We start from the raw sequence: 23,796 nt of genomic DNA, 5'->3' as shown, positions 1-23,796 counted from the left end.
TTTAGTCTTAGACTAAGATATCTTAGTCTTTGGGGAGAAAGCTCTGGTCTCTCTGATAAGACTGGCCTGTCCCTGCTTACAGCCCCAGGGGGTACCTGATGATCCATTCATTCAAAAGTTGGGAAGCAGAAACCTCTACTAAGACATGGCCTGACAGAAGCCCCTGGCAACATGATGCCCCCACGTGGAAGCGAGGTAGGCAGAAAACATGCATTTAGGAAAGCTCTGGTATTAAAAATCAGTTTTAAATCCCACTGCAGTAACAACAGCAGATACTCCCCTAGCCACAAAGTGAATGGCGCTGGTTCAAAGTAAAACCCAGAGCCAGTCCAGGCACACCCCTCCCACCCCTTCACCATCCCCGACACCCACCACTGGGTCAAGCAGGCTCCTGTTCACGAAGGGGAATCTCTGCCAGACTTTCAGGGCTGTGTCTGCGATGCTGTGAGACGTCCCTGAAGCTGCAAACCTCTTGGGGCTGGGTAGGTGCGGCTGCAGGAGGGGCCCACTTCTGCAGAGGGAGGTGGCTGTAAAGTGCTCTACACAGGAGTGATGGTCAAAATACATAATGAATGGCACAACGTTAGCACTGACCAACTGGAACCAACTCACCGGAGCAGTCCCAGGCCAGAAATGAACAACCCCTTAGCTGCTGGGTTGTGGGGAGATGGGGGCAGGGACCTACAGAGGCCAAGGCTGGGCGTGGCAATTGCAGGGAGGGGTCCTGAGCAGTGTTTGACTAAGTGGCATGGACGCATGTACCTTAATATTCTAAGAACCCAAATGTAGCACTGGTGCGTCCCAGGCCAGGTGGTACCACATCCTGCAAATGGCAGCTATAGAGAAAACAGTGGCCAAACACCTCCCCAACACCTCCCACTCACCCCGTCAGCCTCACCTCCCCCAGGGTGGCACCTCCCTCAGACCGGCACACTGCCCTGCCCGGTGCCTGGGTCTCTGGGCTGGGAGATCTGTGGCTGCTGCTATGGGACTGTTTGGGACATAATGTGGCCCATGAGACGCTGTAGGTTAAGAGTCTGCCCAATATGCATCTCAGTCCACACACACCAAACAACTCACACACTAGCCCTGCGTGCCTCATTCCATCACCACCTGCCACCCCTCGGGTCAGTTCGACCAGCAGTCACCTGAGATGCAAATGCCCTCCCTTTGGCTTCCGGGTGAGCAAAGGCGTTCTTCCATCAGTCTCCCCTGGGAGCTGAACCCTCCTTGGCAATTTACCCTCCGGGCTCTCAGGGTTGAGCGTTCCCAGTGGGGGAGAGTGCAGGCTTCCTTTGGGGCTTTCTTAGAATCCCTGCAGGTTCTGCCTGGTGTACAGCAAGGCCGCATGGGACTGTGGCCCAACACTGTTGAGCTGGAACCCCAGGGACTTGCTGTGTGTGCTCACGCAAGTCCCTTCCCCTCTCTGGGCCAGTTTCTCATTTGTACCACGAAGGAGCGGGCCAGACCTGGTTGAGCCCCCTTTGACCTTTCAAAGTGGCCAGAAAGTGCTGCTTGGAAGACCTTTTCTCTGGGAGTTACTGATTCCATAGAAGCCCAGTGTGTCTTTAGCCGGGCAGGGTGTCATGCCCCTGTAGTCCCAGCTACTTGGGAGGCTGAAGTGGGAGGATCACCTGAGCTCAGGAGGCGGAGGTTGCAATGAGCCGAGATCATGCCACTGTACGCCAGCCTGGGCAGCAAAGTGAGACTCTGCCTCGAAAAAAAAAAAAAAAAGAAAAGAAACCCAGCGTGTCAGAGCCGGCATGTGGCCATCATGTCTCACCATACAGATGGCGAAACTGAGGCCCCAGAGATGTAAGCCAACGGCAGAGCTGAGCCTGGAACCAGTGCTCCCCTCCAGCAATCTAGCTGCTTACTTTCCAAAGGCCAGAAACCACCTCTGACCTTGATTAAGACTCTACTAGATCCTGGGGCTGGCCTGGTACAGTCTCCCGGCCAGATGGCCTGCTCTGGTGTTGCTGCACAGTAGCCTGGACTTAGCGGCTCCACTCACACTTGTAAAGGGAGTGCCGACGAGTTACTGTAGCTTCCATGGAAATAAGGCATGCTACCTCTCAGCCCTCGGGGACTGGAGAGACCCCCAGAGTGCCACATGGTGGCGAGCCTTAGCTCTGTCCTGCACCACCTGAAAACAGGATGACAGTTCCTGCTCTGCTCACCCCACAGGGCCGCATGAAGACAGAGGGAGGCACGCAGGGGCCAGAGCTCTGTGCACTCTCAGGCTTGGTGCCTTTGCAAGGGCTGACCATGGCCATCACTCTAGCACTGTTGCTCACAGTGGCCTGTATTTAATTTTTTTTCCCTAATTTCTCAACAACCAGCAAAACAGGGGTGAGCAGCGTGTGAAAACAGAGTGCCAGGAAACGTGTAGGACAACCTCGGGTGTCGGGAGACATGTGGGCCCTGAGACTGTGATGGAGCGCCTGTTTCCACGGTGATTGAATCAGGAGAGGAAAACCCATTGGGCCATCATCCGGTCTTGCCTGGGGAGTGAAGGACACAGCCTCTCGGGCCTTTCAGGAGCCCAAACAAAGGTGACACGTTCAGGGGTCCTTGTGTCCCATCCCCACATCTGCCCCGCTCCCGCTACTGCCAGGAGCAAGGCTGAGGACCTCAGGCTTCAGGGAGTCTGATGAGAGGGACTTCACTGGGCAGGTGTCATGTGTGTAACATTTATTATATTAGTACTTAACAAAGCCCTCCAAGACCCAGGCTCCCCCTACCCCCTACCCCCTACCTTGGGCCACGTCTTCATCTTAGTCTTTGGGGAGAAAGCTCTGAAGTCAAGTGGTGAGTTTTCCAGAGCAAGCGGAGGGGCACAGGGAAGGCTCTGAGCCCACCTTCCCCAGAACACCTCAAGCTCTGCCCTGGCCCCAGGAATGGAGGTTTCTGCCATTCCTGAAGGTAGAGAAGGTCTGGGATCTGTCATCAGTTTGTAAACAAATGATTCTTCTCCTTGACACATTCTGTTCTCTGCTCTGGCCAAAGCTCTGGCCCTGAGACCCAGTGAGATCCTGGTGGCTGTCCAGGCTGAGAGGGAGGCAGCCTGCAGCCTCGTCTGTCACCAGGTCCCCTTGGAGTTGGGGACACCGACGTCCTGAGACTTAGTAAGAAGAGTCTGTGGGGCTACTGCTCTCTCCCTGTGGCCCCAGTTACTGGGTGTTCTCGTATTTCAGGTATCTAATCAGCCTGCCTGGGAGCGGCAAGGTGTCTAGGAGTTTTATACGGTATTTCCCAATGGCCTTTCGAACCCGCAGCCGGCAAAGGTGAGCCAGAGGTCTTGGAGGTTCTGAAAAAAGGAGGGAAAGACACAGGCTGATTTGTCATTTGCAACAAGCAAAGGGATTGCATCTGTGACCCCAGCCCATGGGAGATGCCCAGCTGATGTGGCTGGGTAAGAGAGGGGGTGCCTGCTGCTGGTCACCCCAGTCCCTGCCAACTAAAGAGACCCAGCAAGGCACCTTCCCATTGTTCACGCCTCATTGATCTGCACAGCCCACGCAGTTGACAGTGTGGTTAGCACACCCATTTCACAGGTGTGGAAACCGAGGCTTAGCAAGGTTCTGAGCCTTGCCCAGGATCCCTCCGGGGATTAGTGGTGGTGTCTCCCTCCTCTTGAGCCTCTTCCTCTTCACACACAACCTGGGCCCCCAAACACAGCCTTAGCAATGGGGTCAGAGGCTTTGACCTCTTAAGTGCCCCCACACGTGGAATTCAACTCGGAGCTCCTGGTGGTGCTGAGAGGCCAGGGTAAGGGGGCAGAGACTGGCAGCTCCCCTCGGGCCCCAGAATCCCACCTGGCTGCCTCCCCCAGGAGCCACGTAGTGGAGTTTTCTGAGCTGGGGAGTGGAGAGAGGTAAGAGCAGGGATGAATGCATCCAGGAATGGAGTAATTTATTTCAATCCTGAGCAAAGGGTCAGACACAAAGAAAGGGCTTGTAGAATCACAGAATGTCATTCATTCATTCATTCATTCATTCATTCATTCATTCATTCATTCACCAGGCAAATGCTGAGCCCCTCTGCTGCACCTGGCTCGCTGGTTGGGCCAGATATGCAGAGGTGCCTGACCAGAGGCTCTAGGGGAGGCTTCCACAAGAGACGGTGCCCTCTGAGTGAGGTCCTGAGGGGTGGGGGCAGCAATTTCCAGGTAAGGAAGGGAGACAGGGACATTCTAAGCAGGGAAAACAGTGAGTGGCAAGGCAAGGAAGTCATGCAAGCCTGGGGCTGGAGGGGCAGGTGGGATGTGGAGCAAGGGCGGAGGGCCAGGCGGCTGCAGCGTTGCCTAGCGAAGCATCCACACACCCATCACTGTTTCTGACACTTCCACTGCCCTCGGAGTTCACTGCCTTCTGAGCTCAGATTTTTCTACTACATAGTACCCCAAAGAGCAGGGAAGCATCATTCCTGTTGTCCAGGCATCTTGCCTCGTTAGTTCCTATTTCTATCTCCTAAATGCTGTGGTCTGGATAAAAAATAATGTGGTCACCTTGTACATAGAAGGTCTTGAATATATATTCATTTAATGGCTGAATTGGAATAATTAATTATAAGCATTGAGGCCAGTTAGGACACTTTTTTAATAGTCCAGAAAATAGATGGGGAAACCCTTAGGTAACAAGCTTAGAACATAACCTCCCCTCTGGGAAACTCAGCACAGGCTGCTGGTGAGCAGAGGACACGGAACCATGGGGGCTGGGCTGGCCAATCCATGGGCTCTGGGTGGTTCCTTCCCAGAATAAGGATGTCAACGTTGCAGCATTAAACCAACAAGCTCGTGGGGACCGTCTTGCAGGTGGAAAGTGGGCCTTAAAGTAACCCGAATAGATATTGGTTAAGAACGATTGGTTTTACTGGCTAACAAATGTGTACTGCACACTAAGGTCTCTGCAGGGATTTCCCTGGGGCATGGTTTAGTTGTGGGGGACCACCCTTCTCTAAGGAAGGCAGGAGAAGGTGACACAATGGGTGGGACTGATACCTAGGCATAGACTGCTCCACCCTCTAGTGGCCAAGGATCGTGGTGACAGCAACCAATTATTCATTAGTTCCCTGAAGGTTTATCATGCATCTAGAGTTAAGCCCTGAGTGAATGTGCAAGTTGATGCCTCCCTCCTCCATCACTGCCCCAGAAACTTTATCAAAGGCTTCAATTCAAGTGGCTTCTAGGCACCTGTACCAATGAAAAACCCTACAGCACATTTGGGTTCACAGGGGTGTGGGGATCAAGGAGGAATGTGGTGAGTCAGAGTTGGGGCACAGGGGTGGGCCCCCCGAGGCTGCACAGTCCCACCTGGGGACAGGAGCAGTAGCCAGTAGCGGTGGAATGACAATGACCTGCTGCAGGTCAGCCTCCTTGTAAACACTTGGCCAGGGCAGGACTGTGCCCTCAGAGCCAGAGAAAGCCCTAGGGTAGCTGGAATGCCACTGCACAGATACCCATTTCTGTCACCTGTGGCATCCTGTTTGCCCAGGTGAGCTCCAAAAATGCCTAAGAGGGATTCTGGCTTCCTCAGCCTGACTTAGCCAGGCAGCCCCATCTACTCTGCACACATCAGACGGACAGTGGCCGAACTCCACTTCACTGTGCCTGGCACAATTCAGGCGGGTCGAGCTGAAAGGGGCTGGACAATGAGCCTGCCCAGGCCCCTCTGTTCAGGTGGGGAGAGGCCTCACCCAGCAAGGCTGGCTCCAGGGTTCAGGGCCCCGTCTCCCACACCAGGGTGTTCTGTGCACCAACAGCCTTGGTGTCACCTGGGTGACACCTGGGAGCCTATTGAAACGCAGACTCCCCAGCCCCGCCCCAGACCTGCAGAATCCGAAGCTGCATTTTTAACAGGACACCCAGGTGCTTCATGTGCACTTTAGTCTGAGACATCCTAGACCATCATCCTCCCCTCTCCCCTCCTACAATGCCTCTTGGTGGCCCCAAATCATTCACAACCTACCCTGAAGGTCCCGGTACCCCTCAGGGAGCTGAAGCTGTTTAAAACATTATGGAAAGATGTAGTGGAGAGACTCTGGGGTTGGTCAAACCTGGGTTTTAATCCAAGCTCTGCCACTAACTGTGACTTTGGCTCAGGTGGCACAACTCTCTGAGAGGCAGATTCCTCGTGTTTCATCCGAGGAGTTACAGAGCCTGGCAAGGAGCGGGTGCTCACAGGGTTAGGAACAGTCACATTCCCTAAGGCCTGGGACTCTGAGTCAGGTAGGGAGATCTGCCAGCCTTGGCAGCAGCAGCAAGTCCCTACCTGCCTTCTCCTTGATGACAGCCCAGTCCTCAAAGCTGTCAATGTGCTCCTTCAGCCGCGAGCAGAGCTGCACGTTGCCCACGTAGTCCAGGAGGACATCGATGATGGGCCCTGCCCAGCGGCTCACCTCTGGGGCAGATACGAACTCACAGAACTGAAAGAGAACACGCCGGGACCAAGAAGTGAGTTCATCCCACCTGCAGGAGCCTGCGGCCAGGGAGGGCAGCAGATGTGTCCAAGCACAGACACTGTACACACCCAGGCTAGGATCCCCTGAACCATGTCCCCTCAACACAGGCTTCTGCTGCCCAAAGTGGAAGATGGGCAACTTGAGCAAGTCACATCACCTCTGAGCCTCAATTTCCCTATCTTTAAAATAGGTATATGAAACCAACTCCAAAGGGATTTAACATGAGAATTAGGTAATATGAACATAAACTTTGCACACAGTAGGCAGCCCATGAATGATCGCCATTAACTATTAAAATAATGATCTCCAGGAGAGGAGTGTGTCTAACTTCCTTTTAAGTTCTGACTTTCCCCCCCCCCCCCTTTTTTTTTTTTTGAGATGGAGTCTGGCTCTGTGGCCCAGGTTGGAGTGCAGTGGCGCAATCTCGGCTCACTGCAAGCTCCGCCTCCTGGGTTCACGTCATTCTCCTGCCTTAGCCTCCCAAGTAGCTGGGACTACAGGCGCCCGCCACCACACCCGGCTAATTTTTTTGTATTTTTAGTAAAGATGGGTTTTCACTGTGTTAGCCAGGATGGTCTCGATCTACTGACCTCGTGATCCGCCCACCTCGGCCTCCCAAACTGTTGGGATTACGGGCGTGAGCCACCGCGCCCGGGCAAGTTCTGATTTTTAAAGTAACAACATGGATGTGTCCTGCCTGTGGGTCGCTGGCTTTCTGCTTCTGACCTGACCCTACACCAGCCTGCTCTTGACATCCCTTTCCGGATCGTGCTTATTTCACATCGCATTCCAGGTGTAGGTTTGCTGGAGGTGACAAGCCTCTTAGTTTGGCAGAGTTCTCCGCTCCATTATCGGTTCCTTAAATTCCCCAACGCAGTGGACCACAATAAGGATTTCACTGTTCCAATGCACCACTAAGTTCTGCGGCCTCTCAAGTGTGCTAACCACCTGTTCCGCTGCCTCCAAAGTGTGCTAACTCCTAGTTCCCTCCAAAGCTCCCTCCAAAGCGCCCTAAGCGCTAACCTACACTACCCAGGACGCAGGTTAACCACCCTGCTCTGCTGCCTCCAAAGCTGTCCACGCTTCCCCCGAAGGGTGTTAATCACTAGTCCACGCTGCTCCCAAGGAGCGCGAACCACCCTGCCCCGCCCACCGCCCATGCGCGCGCGCGTCCCCCGGCCACACCCAAAAGGCATGCTCCCCACCGCCAGCGCGCGCCGCCCACCTGCACCACGCTGGGCTCCTTGTCGGCTGCGGGCGCGTCGTTGAACCTGCTGGAGGGCTGCGGGGCCGGCGGGTGCGGGCCGTTGCCGTAGAGGCATGAGAAGCAGGGCTCGCCGTCGCAGCCCAGGTCCATGAGGAACTTGAGCAGCGACAGGCACTTCATGGCGAACATGATGGTGGCGGGGAAGGCGGTGGGGTGCGTGGCGATATAGGCGTCGATGTTCGCGCCGTGGTCCAGCAGCAGCTGCATTGTGCGCAGGCAGCCGTGGCGGATGGCCACGAGCAAGGGGCTAATGACGTCGCGGTTCGGGTCGGCGCCGTGTTCCAACAGCAGCTCGGTGGCGTACACGTTGTTGTTGACCACCGCGAAGTACAGCGCGGAGCTGCGCCGGTCTTCGTAGAGGCGCGCGCGCTCCGGCGCCAGCGGCGTGTTCACGTCGAAGCGCGCGCTCAGCAGCGCCTCCAGCACCGCGTCGTGGTTGCGCTCCGCCGCCAGGTGCAGCGGACTGACGCCGCTACGGCGTATGCGCGTGCGGCTGGTCACCGGCAGCAGCATCTGCACGATCCTGCCGGGTCGAGGGGCGGGCGCGGGTGAGGGGAGGGTCGGGGTGGGGCCGGGTGGGGCCGACCCCGCCAGCCGGAGCGCTCCGGCGCCAGGCTCGGCTGCTCGCCCTGACCGCGGGCTGCCACGCGGATCCCACCGGCAGGGGGCGCCGCGGGTCAACCATTCTCACCCCATTGGGGAGGGTGGGTTGGCTGCCGTCCCCGCTTTACAGATAAGGAAACTGAGGCTCAGAGAGCTTCAGCCACCCTCCCAAAGTCACATAGCCAGTAAGGGGCAGAGCTGGGCTTCATACCCAGAACCCTTGGCCTCCGAAGTCTGAGTTCTTAAAAAGCTCAGCCAGACTGCACTAGGGTTTCAAGAAGCTCCCACTGATTTATTTCAGGCCAAGCGCTGTTGCCCATTGCCAGCTCAGTTATCTGGAGGAATTGACTGGAAGGCCTCCAAACCAATGAATGCCCAACCTCCTCCCTGCAGGAGGCAGTAGAGCCTAGTGGCGAAGTTTGGAGCCAGACCCTGCTCTCTCTGGGGGAGGACGGACAGGGACAGCCAGAGCCCGGAGCCCACCGTGTGCCAGGAGGCTCCTAAAGGCTTTACAAGTGCTATTGGGTTTAATCTTTACAATGACCCCTAAAGCAAGGCTCATCATTCCCATTTTGCACATGAGAAGATTCAAGGCTCTGAGAGATTAAGGGGCTTGACCAGTCATACAATCAGAATAGGGGAACCAGGGTGTGTGCCCTCCTCTGACGCCAGGGCTGAGCTGTCCCTATCTTGCTGTCCTGGGACCCCCGTGGAGCCATGAGATCCTGAGGACAAAAGGGGACAAATGTGTTTGGCCCCAACTAATTTGGCCCCAACTACTACTGCCCCAGGCCCCAACCAGCCCACTGTGACCATGAGGTCACTTAACACTCCTCTCCTGTCAGTCTCAACGCCTCCTCCCCTGAAGGCTGACGCTAGCTTCTGCCAGTCTCTCTGCCTCACCTTCTGGGTGTGGAGAACTTGGTCAGCCACTGCGGAAGCCTGAGCTCCCTGCAACCACCAGTTCCTCTCTTCCCTAAAACACGAGCACTGATCTCAGCACTTTACCTCTATTAATCTATTAAATCCTCCCAGTAGCCCTCTGAAGTGAGTACTATAATATCCTCATTTCAGAGATGAGGAGACAGAAGCCCAGAGAAGGTATGTGACTCCTCCAAGGGTACACAGCCAGTAAGTGATGGAGCCAGGATTTTTAACCCAGGCAGTCTGACCCCAAAGCTACACTCTGAACAACTCCCTTACCTCTTGTGTAGCAGTCAGGGTGACAGTTAATATATCCCGGGGTTTTGCAGTCTTCATAATGTGTTAACTTGCCTGCTCGTTTTACCTTCACTGCAGCCCCGGGTGGGCGTGGCCGGAGCGGGCCTGTGGCCTTCTTTTTAACAGATGTGGCTCAGAGAGCTGAAGTGACTAATCAGGGGTCATAAGACAACTCTGGGGGCTCAACCCCAGGACTCCTGACCCCTTCTCTTGGCTCTCTTCTCCTAGAGCCCTGCCACCTGCGAGAACAAGCTCCTGCCACCAGTACGATTCCAGACCCTAATCCGTCCAATCCCTGCTGACAGGTGACCTCACAGCCTCCTGTGGGACTCCAAGGAGGTGGCCATTGCAGAGGGTGGGGTGGGGTGGGGGGGAAGGGGAGAGAAGCAGGTGCCACCAGGCCCATTCCCACGCCTCTGGCCTCCTGGCACGCCGGCTTCCTGGAAATCTGATGCCAGCGACCTCCTGCTGGGATCTCAGTGGAAAGTATTACTATTGTTAGTGGTGCTGTGTTTGGCTAAAATCTGACTCTAAGACCGCAAAAGGAAATTCACACACCCAGGGGGGCTAATTGCCTCCTAATTTCTATTTGTGTAGGCACAGGAGGCCTGACTTTGCTCTGCAGAGGTGCTGGTCAAAGGCAGGCCTGGGCCTCACCCTGGATGGCGGCCACGGCCAACAAATGCTCTGCTAACAGCTGTAACGTGCCCAAGCACGGGAAAGAACAGCGAGAGGGGCTGCCCTGGGGCTGCTGGCCAGATGGGGCTGATATCTCTGGCAGGTCACAGCTGGTCTCCTGCAGTTCTCCACGAACCAAGGGGAAGTGGCAGAAATGTGGGAACTTGAGCATTGTCTCAATAATGTGGTGAATCGTCTTTTGTGACAGGACTCTGCCGATCAGAAAGTGAATGTGTAATGCCAGACAGGCTCTGGAGATCAGTGTGTCCAGCTCTCCCATTTTACAGAAAGTAAAACTGAAGCCCAGGCTTGGGGTGGGGAACAGAGTGAGGTTGGACAGAAGGTGGGTGGTGCACAAGAGCAAAATACAGGTCTCTGGATGCCCAGGGCCAGGCCTTCTATGATGCCCCTCTCCTCCCAACTATGGGAGCGGCCATGTTGGTAGCCCTACTCTGCACATCATCACTCCTCTTCCCAGCCCATTTTGTGGGGCAGAGGACAGGAGGACAGGGGGGTGACTCCTCCAAACAGTCTGACTCTTCCCACTTCTCCCACAGGCACGTTTTGGGATCTCAGAGTACAGTTGCTCAAGTGGCACCTTAGGAAGAGAAGCAAAGGTGACTATTGCCTGATAGAGCCATAGGTGTCTGGAAGGATGGCTCCCTACCCCTTCCTTGTCCCCTCCCCAATGCAGAGGCCACAACTACCAGCTTAGTTTTGCCTGTCTAGGCCCTGAGACCAGAGCAGATCCAGCTCAGGGTCATTCCAGGAAGACCCAGTGCAGCAGTGTCACAGGTGCTGAGCTGTCTCTGACCTTGGACGTCATTCCGAATCACTGGGCTCCTGTCTTGTTCCTAGGACCCACCGGTATCTGAAGCCTGTCATTCTTGCCCTAGGCCCGGGCTCCCACTCCAGGATTCTAGTTTCCTCAAAGCAGCAGCTTGGTCATACCACCTGGCCCTGGCTCTGATGTCCGTCCTGAATCTACCCCAATAGCAAGGGAATGGGCAGAGAGCTATGAGCCAACACAAGCTGTCCTTAGCTATAGAGGGGCCCAGCATGGGCAGTGGGGAAACTGGGAGGCTCAGAGTCAGGGGTACATGGGTTACACACCAGCTCTGCCTTTTAGCACTGGGCCAGCGCAGGCATGTCACTTAACCTCTCTGAACTACATCTAAAGCAGAGGGGTAATTAATTGTAATAATAGTGATGATGATGACGATGATGATAGCAGCTATAGCTACCCTTTATTGAGCTCCAGTGGGTTGCTGTGAGCACTTTACCCCTTACCTTCCTAAGTCATAATTGTGCTAATATTGCTGAGCACTTACTGTGTGCCAGGTACCATTTAAAATGGTCCTCACATTTGTTTACTTAATTTAATCCTAGCATGACCCTCAGAGCTAAGAACTTAATCTCATTTACTCATTTACTCATAAACAATCCAGCAAAGTAGGACTGCTTACAATCCCAGGTCCAAGTTACAAAGCACAATGTAATAATCTTTCACCAAGGCTCCTTCTGAGTATAAAATGAGATCTTACGCATGAATCTGATTGGCTTGTAGTTGGCAGTGAATAAACAGTGCCCTTGGTGTCTTGACCACCACAATGACTGCAGCCTACTGCCCCTGCTACCCTAAACACAGAGGCATTCTGGATCACCACATCACTGTGGTTTGACCTTTGTCAGTGTTCAGTGTAAATTTGGATGGAGGGCCAGGCGCAGTAGCTCACACCTGTAATCCTAGCACTTTGGGAGGCTGAGGCATGTGGATCACTTGAGCTCAGGAGTTCGAGACCAGCCTGGGCAGCATGATGAAACCCCATCTCTACTAAAATACAAAAATTAGCCAGGCATGGTGGTGGACACCTGTAATCCCAACTACTTGGGAGGCTGAGGGAGAATCACTTGAACCCAGGAGGCAGAGGTTGCAGTGAGCCAAGATGGTGCCACTGCACTCCAGCCTGGGTGACAGAGACTCGGTCTCAAAAACAAACAAACAACAACAACAACAAAAACATTGACTGGAGGATTGACATGGGAACCATTTGCCCACAGATGGCTCCATTGCCAACACTTCTGAGCTTCACTGTGCCACCCTGACTTGTTTTCTATGAAGTCTTGAGCTCTGAGCCTCAGTTTCTCTTTTAACTAATGGGGATATTAACTTGCTTGTCAATGTGCTTGATAAACTGCTTTTTAATTTAATGTATTAAGTGTTCTCTATTTTGCCGTATTCCAGGAAGAATTTCAAGTGGCTTGCAAAGATTGATAAAATACAGCAAAAATATTATATGTTGGAACTAAAAGAGAAGGAATATTTAAAAACCAGGGAGTCAGAAGTAAGGCCCAGAACCCAAGTCTGTGTTTTCTGTTGGCCGCAGAAAAGGCTCGAAGATCCTGATTCTCTACCCAGGCTGCACAGTAAAATCTCCTGGGCAGCTCTTAGACACCTTGAAGCCTCAGCCACAGCCCAGACCAGCGGCAGTGCCATCTCGTCAGGTGGGGCCCAGGCATCAGGGTTTCTGGTGCAGCCAAGGTTGGACACTACTGTTTTGGGTGCTATTCTTGGGGCATCTGCTCTGGGCTAACTCACACAGTTTCTTAATATGTCTCTCTTTGGTGTTGATCTTTGATTTCATGCGGTGGCTTTGCTAAACTGGAAATGAACAACCGGAAACTGTGTGTCTTGGAGGTGACTGCGACATCGGGACTTTAGGGCTCCTTTCTCAGCACACTCGCATGTCACCCCCTGCAGTTAAGTGTGCTGACGAGAAGACAGCATCTGGCAAACAGCCCTCGGCCCCTGGTGCTGCCTTCCATGCCTGGGACGGATGGCCAGGGTGTGTTGGCAGGTGGCAGAATGCGGAATGCCTATGGAATGTCACATCAAATCCCCGAGCAGAGGGCCTTTAATGCTGTATGCCCAGGGAGGGAGTGATGAGCTCGGGGCTTGCTGGCCATGGGCCCTGCCTGGTGGCAGAAGCTGCTGGGAACCAGGCTTTAACCCTTTGTTGGGTAGCCCTGAAAAGTGGCCCAGGCCCTCTGAGCCTTGGGGGACAGAGGGAAATGGGGCCCGGGAATGGAGGTTGACTAACCAGGGAATTTGCCCTGGGAATCCACATGAATCCAAGGTAGGTGAGTTTAGGGGAACATCAGCCACATATACAGTGTTCCAGGCAGGACGCGCCTTGTTCTCTGATCATCCCCAAGGCCACCTAGTGCCCCTTCAGTTTCTCCTCCAGCTGAGGCCAGACTGCCAACACCTCTGGGTTCACTTGAAGGCAGCCCAGATGAAGGTCCCAGCCCTGCTGCTATCTCGAAAATCACTTCCATATCTGACCTTGGCTTCCTTCTCTCTAAAACCAGGGCCTGAATTAGATCAATGGTCCCTGCAGCTATGGACAGGCTGTATCTGATTTGCTCAGGGAGCTTTTCAAAGAGACAGTGGGGCTCCTTCTCTCCTGGAGATTCTGGTTCACTGGATCTGATATGGCATTTTAAAAATAACCCAGAGGGACATGGATATGCAGGCTAGAATTGGGGGGCAGTGGGCCAGGAGATTTCCAAAGTGCACCCATTTCCTGTGTGTTCCCTCTGGATCTCTTTGGGGTCAGGCTCAAAGTAAACTGTGTTTGCCCAACTCTGACTGATGCCCGATGATTTGTGGAACTGAAGAGAAAGGAGCCATCTTGTCCATGCCCACTGCCCAGCTTGAGCTGCTGTCTGAACCTCTCAATCATGGAACGCACTCTCCCTCAGTAAGAGTGGGTGACCGTAGGACGCCTGAGCACACACTGGGTGCAGGCGCTCTGCTAGGTGCTTTTTTCCATTCTATATCCGCGCATATCCATTTTACTGGTCCTCCGACAACCCCATGAGGTGGGTGTAACCATTTCCAGTTTTATAAATGAGGAAAATGAGGCTCAGCAAGGTTAAGCAACTTTCCCAATGGCCTCAGCAGGGATTCACACCCAGATCTGTCAGCCTCGTGGACAGCTGTGCTGTCCAGAAAAGGCCGAATCTCCTCTGTGTATGTACTGGGGGGTGTGGGGGGTGGGGAGGGCATCTTTGGTTGGTCTTGGTGCAGGCAACCTGCACAGAAGGGGCTGCAGCTTTAACGGTCGGCTCTGAAGGTGAGTCTTCATTTCAGTCTTTGGAATGTCACTTTGACCCCATTTCCCTCTGCCTTAGTGAAGACAACAAACATGCCCCAACACACAGTCTGTGCTTCTCGCTCTCCTGCCTGTCTGGAAGACTGGGGTGTGTTTGCCCAAGTGTCATCGGGGTACATGAGATGGGATTTTAAGTGAAATGTTTTTAAAATTGATGGTAAATGGATAACATACTAGTGTGATAAATGTTTCCTCTTCAAAATAAATTCATTGTAAGTAAAAACATTATTTAAAGGAAAAAATACTAAACAATGAGAGTATAGATATTTAAAATCAGGAAGAAAATCTGTGAATGGACAAAATTTGGGAAGCACTTGTCCAGCAAAAAGGGTCAGGTGCTGGGGTTTAAGTCCTAGCCCTGGGGACGGGGCTTTCAAGGGGCAAGTCTCCTGACTACCAGAGTCTTCGTTTCCTGTCCTGTGAAATGAAAATCCGGGTTGACCCGCATACCCACAGCACAGTGTGAGGCCCACATGGGAGGCAGATGAGTCACACTCTGGAAATGACCAAGCCCTGTCCATCCTTCAAGGGCAGCTGGAGCTCCACCTCTGTGGCCCAGGCTTCCCCATGTAGCAGTGCTGCTGGGAATGTTTAAAAACTGGCTCAAGGCCGGGCGCGGTGGCTCACGCTTGTAATCCCAGCACTTTGGGAGGCCGAGGCGGGCGGATCACAAGGTCATGATATCGAGACCACGGTGAAATCCCGTCTCTACTAAAAATACAAAAAATTAGCCGGGCATGATGGCGGGCGCCTGTAGTCCCAGCTACTCGGAGAGGCTGAGGCAGGAGAATGGCGTGAACCCGGGAGGCGGAGCTTGCAGTGAGCTGAGATTGCGCCACTGCACTCCAGCCTGGGCGACAGAGCGAGACTCCGTCTCGGGAAAAACAAAACAAAACAAAACAAAACAAAAACTGGCTCAAGCAGGGGCAGAGAAGGGGGAAAGGACTCTGGTTTGTAGCATTTGCCTATTTCCATGCTGTAAATATTCCCCCATTGCCAATTTTAAGCTATCAATGTGAGGTCAGCAAACACGGAGTTGGGAAGAGGTGTGCAGTCGGTTCATGCGAACTGGCACGAGCTGGCTCTAGCACACCTCTGCATCTAGCCCTGGCTCGTCTCTCTCCACAGGAGCCATGCAGCTCTTCCGCATGCTCTTTCATGATGTCATGAATTCACATGTCTGTGCCTCTTCCCTTCCTCCAGATTGCTCCTCGGGAACTTAAGCCTCTCTCTTCTCGCTTAGAGTATCTAGCACATAGTAATTGCTCAATAACTGCTAGTTCTTATCATTGGTGCTGTTTGTGTTATTGTAGGTTTTCCTTGCATGCTTGCTAATTGCCCGGGAGGTTATCCTTGCATTCCTGTACTCCCAGAAATATTCATTAGTTCAGACTCATATCTGCCCCCCGGATAGAATTCCTGTAGATGTGACCTTTGGAGCAGGTGAGTACCTGCCGCCTATTAGCTGTGTGACCTTGGGCAAGTCACTCAACCTCCTGTGTCTTAGCTTCCTCATCTAAACAGCAGAGATAATAATATCCATCTCAATAAACTGTTAAGCAGATTAAGTTTCTGATGCGAAGTACTGGTAAGTGCCGCGTAAGGGTTTGCTGTTATTATTGCAGTTGCTGTTGTTATAGGCATTCACTCCATGCTTGCTAACTGCTAAGGGGTTTCCCTCCTTTCCATGGGAAAGGTGATGTCCATTCTGACCTCTCCTGGGCCTCCCTAATCCTGTGGGTGGGACATTCAGGGCAGGCCCACCCCTCCAATCCCCTACTCCCAGTGTGGGCCTCGGGAGAGCTGCCTGGGTGCTGGCAGAGCCTGGACTGACCTGTAGTTGCCCTTCTTGGAGGCGATGTGCAGTGGGAGCAAGCCGTCCTTGTTGGTCTTGTTGGCGTCGGCACCCTGTGACAGCAGAAACTCCACCACCTCCTCATGCTCGTTCTTGCAGGCCTCGTAGAGGGCAGATGCGCTGTCGCTGGCCTGTGTGTTGATGTCAGCACCTGGGGAGGGAGAAGAGATCAGCAAGTGGCCAAGTGACCGAGAAGTTGCTGTCCTCAATGTAACGCCACCGCGTGGTGGGCCTGCTGTGCTAACCATGGTAGTGCACGGAACCTTTAACAAGGACCCTTAGGAAGAAGGAGTCTACCTGGGGCCACCCCCAGCTTCTTTCAACAACATCAAGACCCAGGGGCCTGGCCAGGTGCGGTGGCTCACGCCTATAATCCCAGCACTTTGGGAGGCCAAGGCAGGCGGATCACCTGAGGTCAGGAGTTCGAGACCAGCCTGGCCAACATGGGGAAACCCTGTCTTTACTAAAAATACAAAACTTAGCTGGGCATGGTGGTGGGGGCCTGTAATCCCAGCTACTCGGGAGGCTGAGGCAGGAGAATCGCTTAAACCCGCGAGGCAGAGGTTGCAGTGAGCTGAGACTGTGCCATTGCACTCCAGCCTGGGCAACAAGAGTGAAACTCTGTCTGGAAAAAAAAAAAAAAAAAAAAAAAAGACCCAGGGGCCTGCCAGCCCAAACAGAGGCCTCTGAGAGGATACAAGCAGCCACGATGATGCTGGCGTTTCCTGAGCACCTACTACATGCTGAGCATCGTGCTTTCCACAGGCTATATCTGAATTCACAGTGGGTGGTCATCCTGTGAGGTCAGTACTGCTCTTATCTCCAGATTACAGATGGGGGCAGTGAAGCACAGAACACCTAGATCACTTGCCTCAGACCACCCAGCTCATAAAGATGGAGCCAAACTTGAACCCAGATGGTCTGATGGCAGAGGCGATGGTGGATGTTCTGATGGTAGAGGCCATGCTCTTAACCCTCACTCCATGTAAGAGGGTCTGGGCTCTGCCCTGAGAGAGGCCTCACAGGTCTAGGAGAGCACAGAGCCTCTAATAAAGGAAAACCCCAATAATGTTATTAATTGCAATTTGCTATTAATATTGCTATTATTATTGCTAATGTTGCCACGCTATTAATATTGATCGTTATTGCTATCAATAACTTCTAGCTCTTATCATTAGTGCTCCTTGTGCTTGGTATTCCCTGCATGCTTGCTAATTGCTAATTCTCTGCCTTTCACTTCAAGGAATAAGAGAATTACTTTCCGTCTCCTCCCAAGAAAATACTAGGCCAGGTGCATGGCTCATACTTGTAATCCCAGCACTTTGGAAGGCCAAGGGGGGCAGATCACTTGAGCTCAGGAGTTCAAGACTAGCCTGGGTAACCTAATGAGACTCTGTTCTCTACGCCTACTGAGTAGCCCCTGGCCGGGCATGGTGGCGCATGCCTGTAGTTCCAGCTACTTGGAAGGCTGAGGTGCGAGGATTACTTGAGCCCAGGAGGTTGACCTAGGCTGCAGTGAGCCGGAATCACACCACTGCACTCTAGCCTGGGCAACAAAGTGAGACCCTGTCCCCAAAACAAAAACAAAACAAACAAAACCCATAAAACATTAATCCATGCTGCTAGGAGGAGGAATCAGGCCTGGTGACAATCTGCCTTCGGCTCAATCGTCTACACCTGCTTCATCTCCTGGTTGGGGGGTGCGGGAGAGAACTGATGTGCACACAGCTTTCTCTGCAGAAAGAGAGTTCAGCAGTCCTTCCTTGTTCTAGAAGGACATAGAACTAAGATGCTGGAAGATGTCAGTGGGGCTAAAATCAAAAGCATCTGCTAACCACAGGTCATCTCTCTAAGCATATTGCTGATCTCAGGATTTCTGGTAATTTCTTATTTTTGATGATGATGTGACCAGTTTCTTATCTAGTGGAAAGAGCACAGGCTTTGGCAACAGATGAGAATCAGTTGAGGCATCTGTTTCATGGCTCACAAGCTCTGCAGTCTCAGAAAGCCTTTAGGAGCCTCAGTTTTCTCATCTGTTGACCAGGGATAATAGTACCTACCCCTCGGGGTTACTGCAGGGAGTAAACAAAATAATGTAAGCACATCTCTCAGCGCAGTGCCTGCCACAGGGAAGCTGCTCAGCAAATGCCAGTTGCTCAGGATGGAAGGAGCTGGGCAGAGGGCTTCGTTCTGCCTCTGGCCTGAGGGAGAGCCAGTGAGCCGCCCTAACCCTCTGTCGCGCTCTCAGAGGCAGGTGCCCTGGAGAGCTGGACCCCACCAGCAAAGCCGCTTGCTCACACAGGAAAAATATTTGGGTTGGAAAATGGACTCAGCCCACAAAGTGAACACACCCTGACTCAGAGTGTCGGTGGGAGACCTGGACAGATGTTTGGAGTTAGCGAGGTCACCCTTGCCCGCTGAGCATGCTGTCCTTCACCAGGACCCCCGGCCTGGGCTCCCAGGACCCTGCCTGTGCTCCTTTGTTCTTACGCTGGGCAGTCCAGATTTGTTCCTGGCTGCAGGGAAGGGCCTGCGCCTATGTTCCCGACTGCTCAGGCATGGATGCTTACCTGGGCAGAGTCCCATGCTGCCGACTCTCACAGGGTAGGGTGGCTGGCAGAGCACAAAGCATGTGCAGTTTGGAGTCAGATGGCAGTGAGTGGGTCAGCATCCAGGCTTGAACTGTGACCAATTAGTTAACCTCTCTGAACCTCAGTCTCTTCATCTATAAAATGGGACGAGCATACTACCTACCACATGAGGCTATGGGGAAAGCTCCATTGCCCCAATCTGTGTTCACATTTAGCAAGTCCTCAACAGATTACTACAGTTCAGCCTCAGCGTCTGGATTACCTCTGGCTTCTCTGTTGCTAGAGAGAGAGGGTTACTTCCCGTGGAGAGAGAAAAGAAATCAAAGGCGTTCTTGGGGAAGATCAGGATATAATGTTCTGAAACCAAAAGCAAGTCTGCCATGTCTCGGGGTCTTCTGCTACTGGGCCATCATAATGCAGGCCGTATTGTGTTATTTGCTCCCATTAAGATATTTCACGGGCAAAGAGGGCAAAGACCTGAGTTCAAGTCCCAGCTCTGCCACTGATTTGCTGTGTGACCTTGGACACATCACTTTCCCATCCTGGTCCTTGAGTTCATCACCCATAAAAGGGGGAGGTGATCTAAATGTTGCTTGAGGTTCCTTCTGGCCCTGAAGTGTGATGTGGTGGAAAGAGAAGCGGTTGGGGTATCAGGAGACCAAGAGTCTAGCTAGTTCTACAACTAATTTGCTACAGGACTATAGATAAGTCACTTCCTCTCTCTGTGCCTCAGACTGCTCGTTTGTAAAATGAAAATGTTGGACTAGATTATAAATGGCAAATAGGTGGTTCGTGGGCCACACCCCCCACATTTGTGCTAATGGCAGATGTCGCTAGTGGATCCCGACGCTCTTTCCACTGAGCCTGGACACAGCCTCAGCATCTTTCTCAACACAGCACTCTAGGAGGAAAATCTCACTCCATCAGTGTGCCCACAAGATGACCCCTAACTTGCCTTCCCTTAGAGCTGACCTCTGACATCCTTCCCGTGTGCCCTTTGGGGACTCCATGACCTAGGGACCCTTAGCCACTCACCGTACTTGGCTAAGAACCTCAAGGCCTCCAACTGTCCACTCTGGGCGGCCACGAACAAGGGGGTGATGCCGTAGGCATTCTTGGATTCCACCTTGGCTCCTCCGCTCACCAGGATCTGCATGACCTCCAGGTCATTGCGAGACACAGACTCGTGCAGAGCGGTCCAGCCGCGGTTGCAGCGGTGGTTGGTGTCTGCGTTGTGCTGCACCAGAATCTTCACTGCCTCTGCGTTCTTGCGCTCGCAGGCTGTGCTCAGGGGGAAGCAGGGATGGTCAGCAGGGCCTGGCGGGAACTGGCCAGCAGAGACTGCATTCATTCGCCTGTCCATTCACTCATCCACTCATTCAGCTTTCCACTGCATGTGTATTAAGTTCCAATCCCTGCATTGAACCTGGGATAGATGACTAAAAGCAATACTGATACTAACATTAGCAAGAATGCCTGCTGATTCATATGTATAGTACTGGTTCTATGCCAGGCTCTCTGTTCTAAGCACATTTTACAGGATTAACTAATTTAATCCTTCCAAATCCCCTTAAAGGATGCAGTGATGTTATCCCCTTTCACAGATAAGGTGAAGCACAGAGAGGGTAAGTGACTTGCCCAAAGTCACACAGATACTAAGTGGCGGAACTGGAATTCAAACCCAGGTAGTCAGGCTGAAGGTCTCTGTCCTCCGGGATGTCCCAGGATGTCCCTATCATTTCCCCTTCCAATGGTACCTGCTTCAGTCCTCCACATTACCAAGGCTGGGAGAATCTTTCTAGATGAGGAGTGGACGGTGTCATAATCCTGCTGAACTTCCCCCTGCTCCAGCAAAGGCTGTAATTTAGTTCAGGGTAAAATGCACGTTGTGAGTACAGCTCTGCAAGTCTTTCTTGACCTGCTCTAACCTCCTTTATAAGCCTCATCTCTCTCTAGACCCTAAATGTGCCCTTGGCTCTGGCCCCAGAGTTCTCACCAGGAGCTGCAGGTGGTATTGGAGACACCTGGGCACTTGTCCAAATTAACCAGCCCTGGAAGCTTCTCTGTTTCCATGTCAGTGGGAGGAGGAGTGAGGAATGGGTCAGGGAGACTGGCAGCAGGGGGAGGAGGGCTGCCTGTGTACTGTTTCAAACAGGACCATAGGCCAAGCCTTCTACCTCTCTAAGCCTTGATTTTCTCACCTGTAAAATGGAGAGAATAAAACCTTCTTGAGCGGATGCTATGGGAGTGAGACAGTGTGTAAGGCATGAGCATGGTGCTTGGCACATAGTAGGTGTGCTTGCAAGACCAGGGCCAAGCTCTGGCTGTGGGCTGCCCAGCTTCCTAAGGACTCCCTTTGGACAGTTGAGGTTCCAGGTGATAGCCATGGTGCCCTGGCAGGCACGGATTCCAGGGAAGACACTTCCACGGTGGGTCTGCAGTGGATCCAGTGACCTACTACTCAGTTCCTGCTACCCAAGCTGTTCCAAGCACTGGATAGCCGACACGTGGGAAATCAGGGATATCTGTAATTTTTCCAAGCACAAAGGCCTGATCATTTTTGCAAGACCCCAGATGATTGCTTCAGCACGTAGGCACAGACAGGATGCTTTGGAATGTAGTGTTTGAGTGCAGTGTGACATCCACCTCCCTGAGTTTAAACCACTGGGGTACCCCTTGCTAGCTGTGTGATCCTGGGCAACCATTTAATGTCTTGGTGCCTTAGGTCCTCATCTGTGAAAGGGGATACCAGCAGTGCCTACCTCATGTGTACATGGACATGAGGGGTCCATAAGAGAACAGTGCCTGGCACATACTCAACACTCAATCGATGCTAGCTATTGTGATTATTTAGATTTTGACTCTGGGTGCTGCTAGGGCAGCCAACAAATGTCCGTGGATGATGTACTGAGTAAGCCAGGAGGCCTTGTTTCTCTTAAACAAATGTCCCAGAGGTACATGCTGTCGCATACCTTCATGCCTTTGCCTGTGCGGTTCCCACTGCTTGGCCAGCAGGTGATTCCTCCTTTGCGGTTCAGCTCAGGCGCCCCTCCTCTGGGTGCCCCTCCCCCATGCTCCCACAATGCCCCCTGCCAAGCTCTTTACTGCTGTGTGTGGGTGCCTACAGGGCTGGGAGGGTGCACAGGTTGGACTATAGCTTTTCAGCTGCAAGCCCTCAGTGTCCCTCAGCGTCCTGGCCCATGGGAGGCAGTTGGAAAATGTTGGTAAAATACATTCAGGAATGAATGATTCAGTTACATAAATTGTGCATTTGAGCAGGGCCACGTTGGGGTTATGCACTTATGGGAGCAACATTCCCTGTTGCCCACCCAGCTTCTGGATTCTTCCTCAGGAACGCTTACTCCGGGGCGGGGACCTCACCTTTGTAGAGCGGTGTCTCTCGGGATTTGTTGGAGATGTCCGGCTCCGCCCCTGCTTGGAGCAGTGACAGGAGACAGTCCAGGTGGCCCCTGCACGTTGCCAAGTAAACGGCTGTTTCCTCCTGCAGGGTGCGCTGGTCGATGGTCCCTGGGTACGCTGGGGAGGGCCCACCGGGAAATTCATGTAGGAGGAAGATACTCGGCCCCACGACACAGAGGCTTTCCCGATTGCCTCCCAGAACAAGGTATGACATCCTCTGAAATTTACCAACTACAGGCTGCATTCATCTGGCCCTTTCACAAGGCCATTTTAGCTTCCTAGTCGTACAAATCCAAGCTCAGATGCCACATCCTCTGAGAAGCCTTCCCTAACGGAGCCCCTCCCTCTTCAAATACTCTTGTCCTTCCGTGGAAATCACACCAGCCATTGCTGGAAACCCACTGTTATGTGCCGTGGTTTCTTGGAGTGTGGGGGACTGTGTGGGGTCTGTGCTGCTTCAGGGCAGAGGTGACACCTGCCTGCAGGAGTTGCCCTTCTGAACCTGGCTCAGTAGGAAGACAGGGCCCAGAGAGGAGGCATGGATGTCCCGCAGCCCCACAGCAGGTGGGGGACAGCCTTGGCCGGGCACAGGCACAGCTGCAGTATTTTTCACACCAAATCAGCCCCTGGGACATTCTGGAACAAGTTGGCAGCGGCTCTTCTAAAAGTCAGCCCTCCCTCATTCCTTTTCTAGGAATTAGGCTTTCCTGTCCTCGGAGGCCTGGAGAGGTGGCAGCAGGGGGTGTCTGTCGGGGGGTGGGGACAACTCATTTCCCCTCTCCTAACTCCGTGACTAACCAACAAATGAAGGTGACAGCCTTGCCTGCCCTTCTCACCAAGATGGTTGTGGGCAAAGCACATGAAGCCCCAGGAGCGGCAGCCCTTCCCCCAGTCCCTTTCCCACCTCTTGCCACTGTCAGAGCCGACCCTCACCTCGCTGCAGGACCTTCAGGCAGCCCAGCTGGCCATAGTATGCGGCCTCGTGCAGCGGCAGCCAGCCCTCCTTGTTGGGCTCTGCGAGATTCTTCCCTTCCTTGATCATGGTCTTCAAGGCCTCTTCATCACCATCCTTGATGGCCTTTATCAAGGGGTCCACAGGCCTGTGAGAGCAAGGAGTGGGTCAGTCCTCAAGGTCAGACCAAGGCCAGGCCAGGGGGCCTCTCTCCCAGGGAGTGCTGGCAGTGGGGTCCCTCCATTCTCGTCCCCGCTGGTTCTAGGATGAGCACTCAGCCCCCTGCAGCCCAGTGGCTGCAAGAGTATTGGGGACCCCTCCATCCCTGTGGCTTTCCATGGCTGCCGTGAATGTTATACCAAGACCAATTCTACCAAAAGGATTCAGGCACACAATGCCAGCCTCCTAGGGGGTGGCTAACCACCCACATGTGAGGCACTTGTGATAATTAAATGCTTTCCCTGAGTATAGCACTCTAGCGTTTACCAGGCACGCCCACCTCGGGGGCCCCTCTTAACCCTGAGCATCTTTCTGGGGTCTTCCAACTCCTCTCCTTGCCCCATTGCTTA

The 23,796-nt window shown here is 53.2% G+C and overlaps 1 protein-coding gene across 3 annotated transcripts in view; it reads right to left on the bottom strand.

The window, feature by feature from the left end:
- Positions 1-2,679: 2,679 nt before the first annotated feature.
- ASB2 (ankyrin repeat and SOCS box containing 2) overlaps positions 2,680-23,796 on the bottom strand; it is a 55,839-nt gene continuing 34,722 nt past the window's right edge. For 2 of the 3 annotated variants that reach the window (XM_032179884.2, XM_032179886.2), the window contains 7 exons: positions 23,209-23,375; positions 22,237-22,392; positions 19,891-20,136; positions 16,244-16,415; positions 7,688-8,252; positions 6,273-6,426; positions 2,687-3,310 (listed from right to left, as the gene is read on the bottom strand). In XM_032179884.2, the coding sequence (XP_032035775.1) occupies positions 3,174-3,310; positions 6,273-6,426; positions 7,688-8,252; positions 16,244-16,415; positions 19,891-20,136; positions 22,237-22,392; positions 23,209-23,375 (1,597 nt within the window). In that variant the 3' untranslated portion in view covers positions 2,687-3,173. Of the gene's footprint in view, positions 3,311-6,272; positions 6,427-7,687; positions 8,253-16,243; positions 16,416-19,890; positions 20,137-22,236; positions 22,393-23,208; positions 23,376-23,796 lie in introns of all 3 variants that reach the window. The other variant, XM_032179883.2, reaches the window with a different exon arrangement.

This window comes from Hylobates moloch, unplaced genomic scaffold, assembly GCF_009828535.3.
Source record: "Hylobates moloch isolate HMO894 unplaced genomic scaffold, HMol_V3 SCAFFOLD_16, whole genome shotgun sequence".
Classification (NCBI taxonomy): domain Eukaryota; kingdom Metazoa; phylum Chordata; class Mammalia; order Primates; family Hylobatidae; genus Hylobates; species Hylobates moloch.
This window is presented reverse-complemented; position numbering and strand designations above follow the sequence as displayed.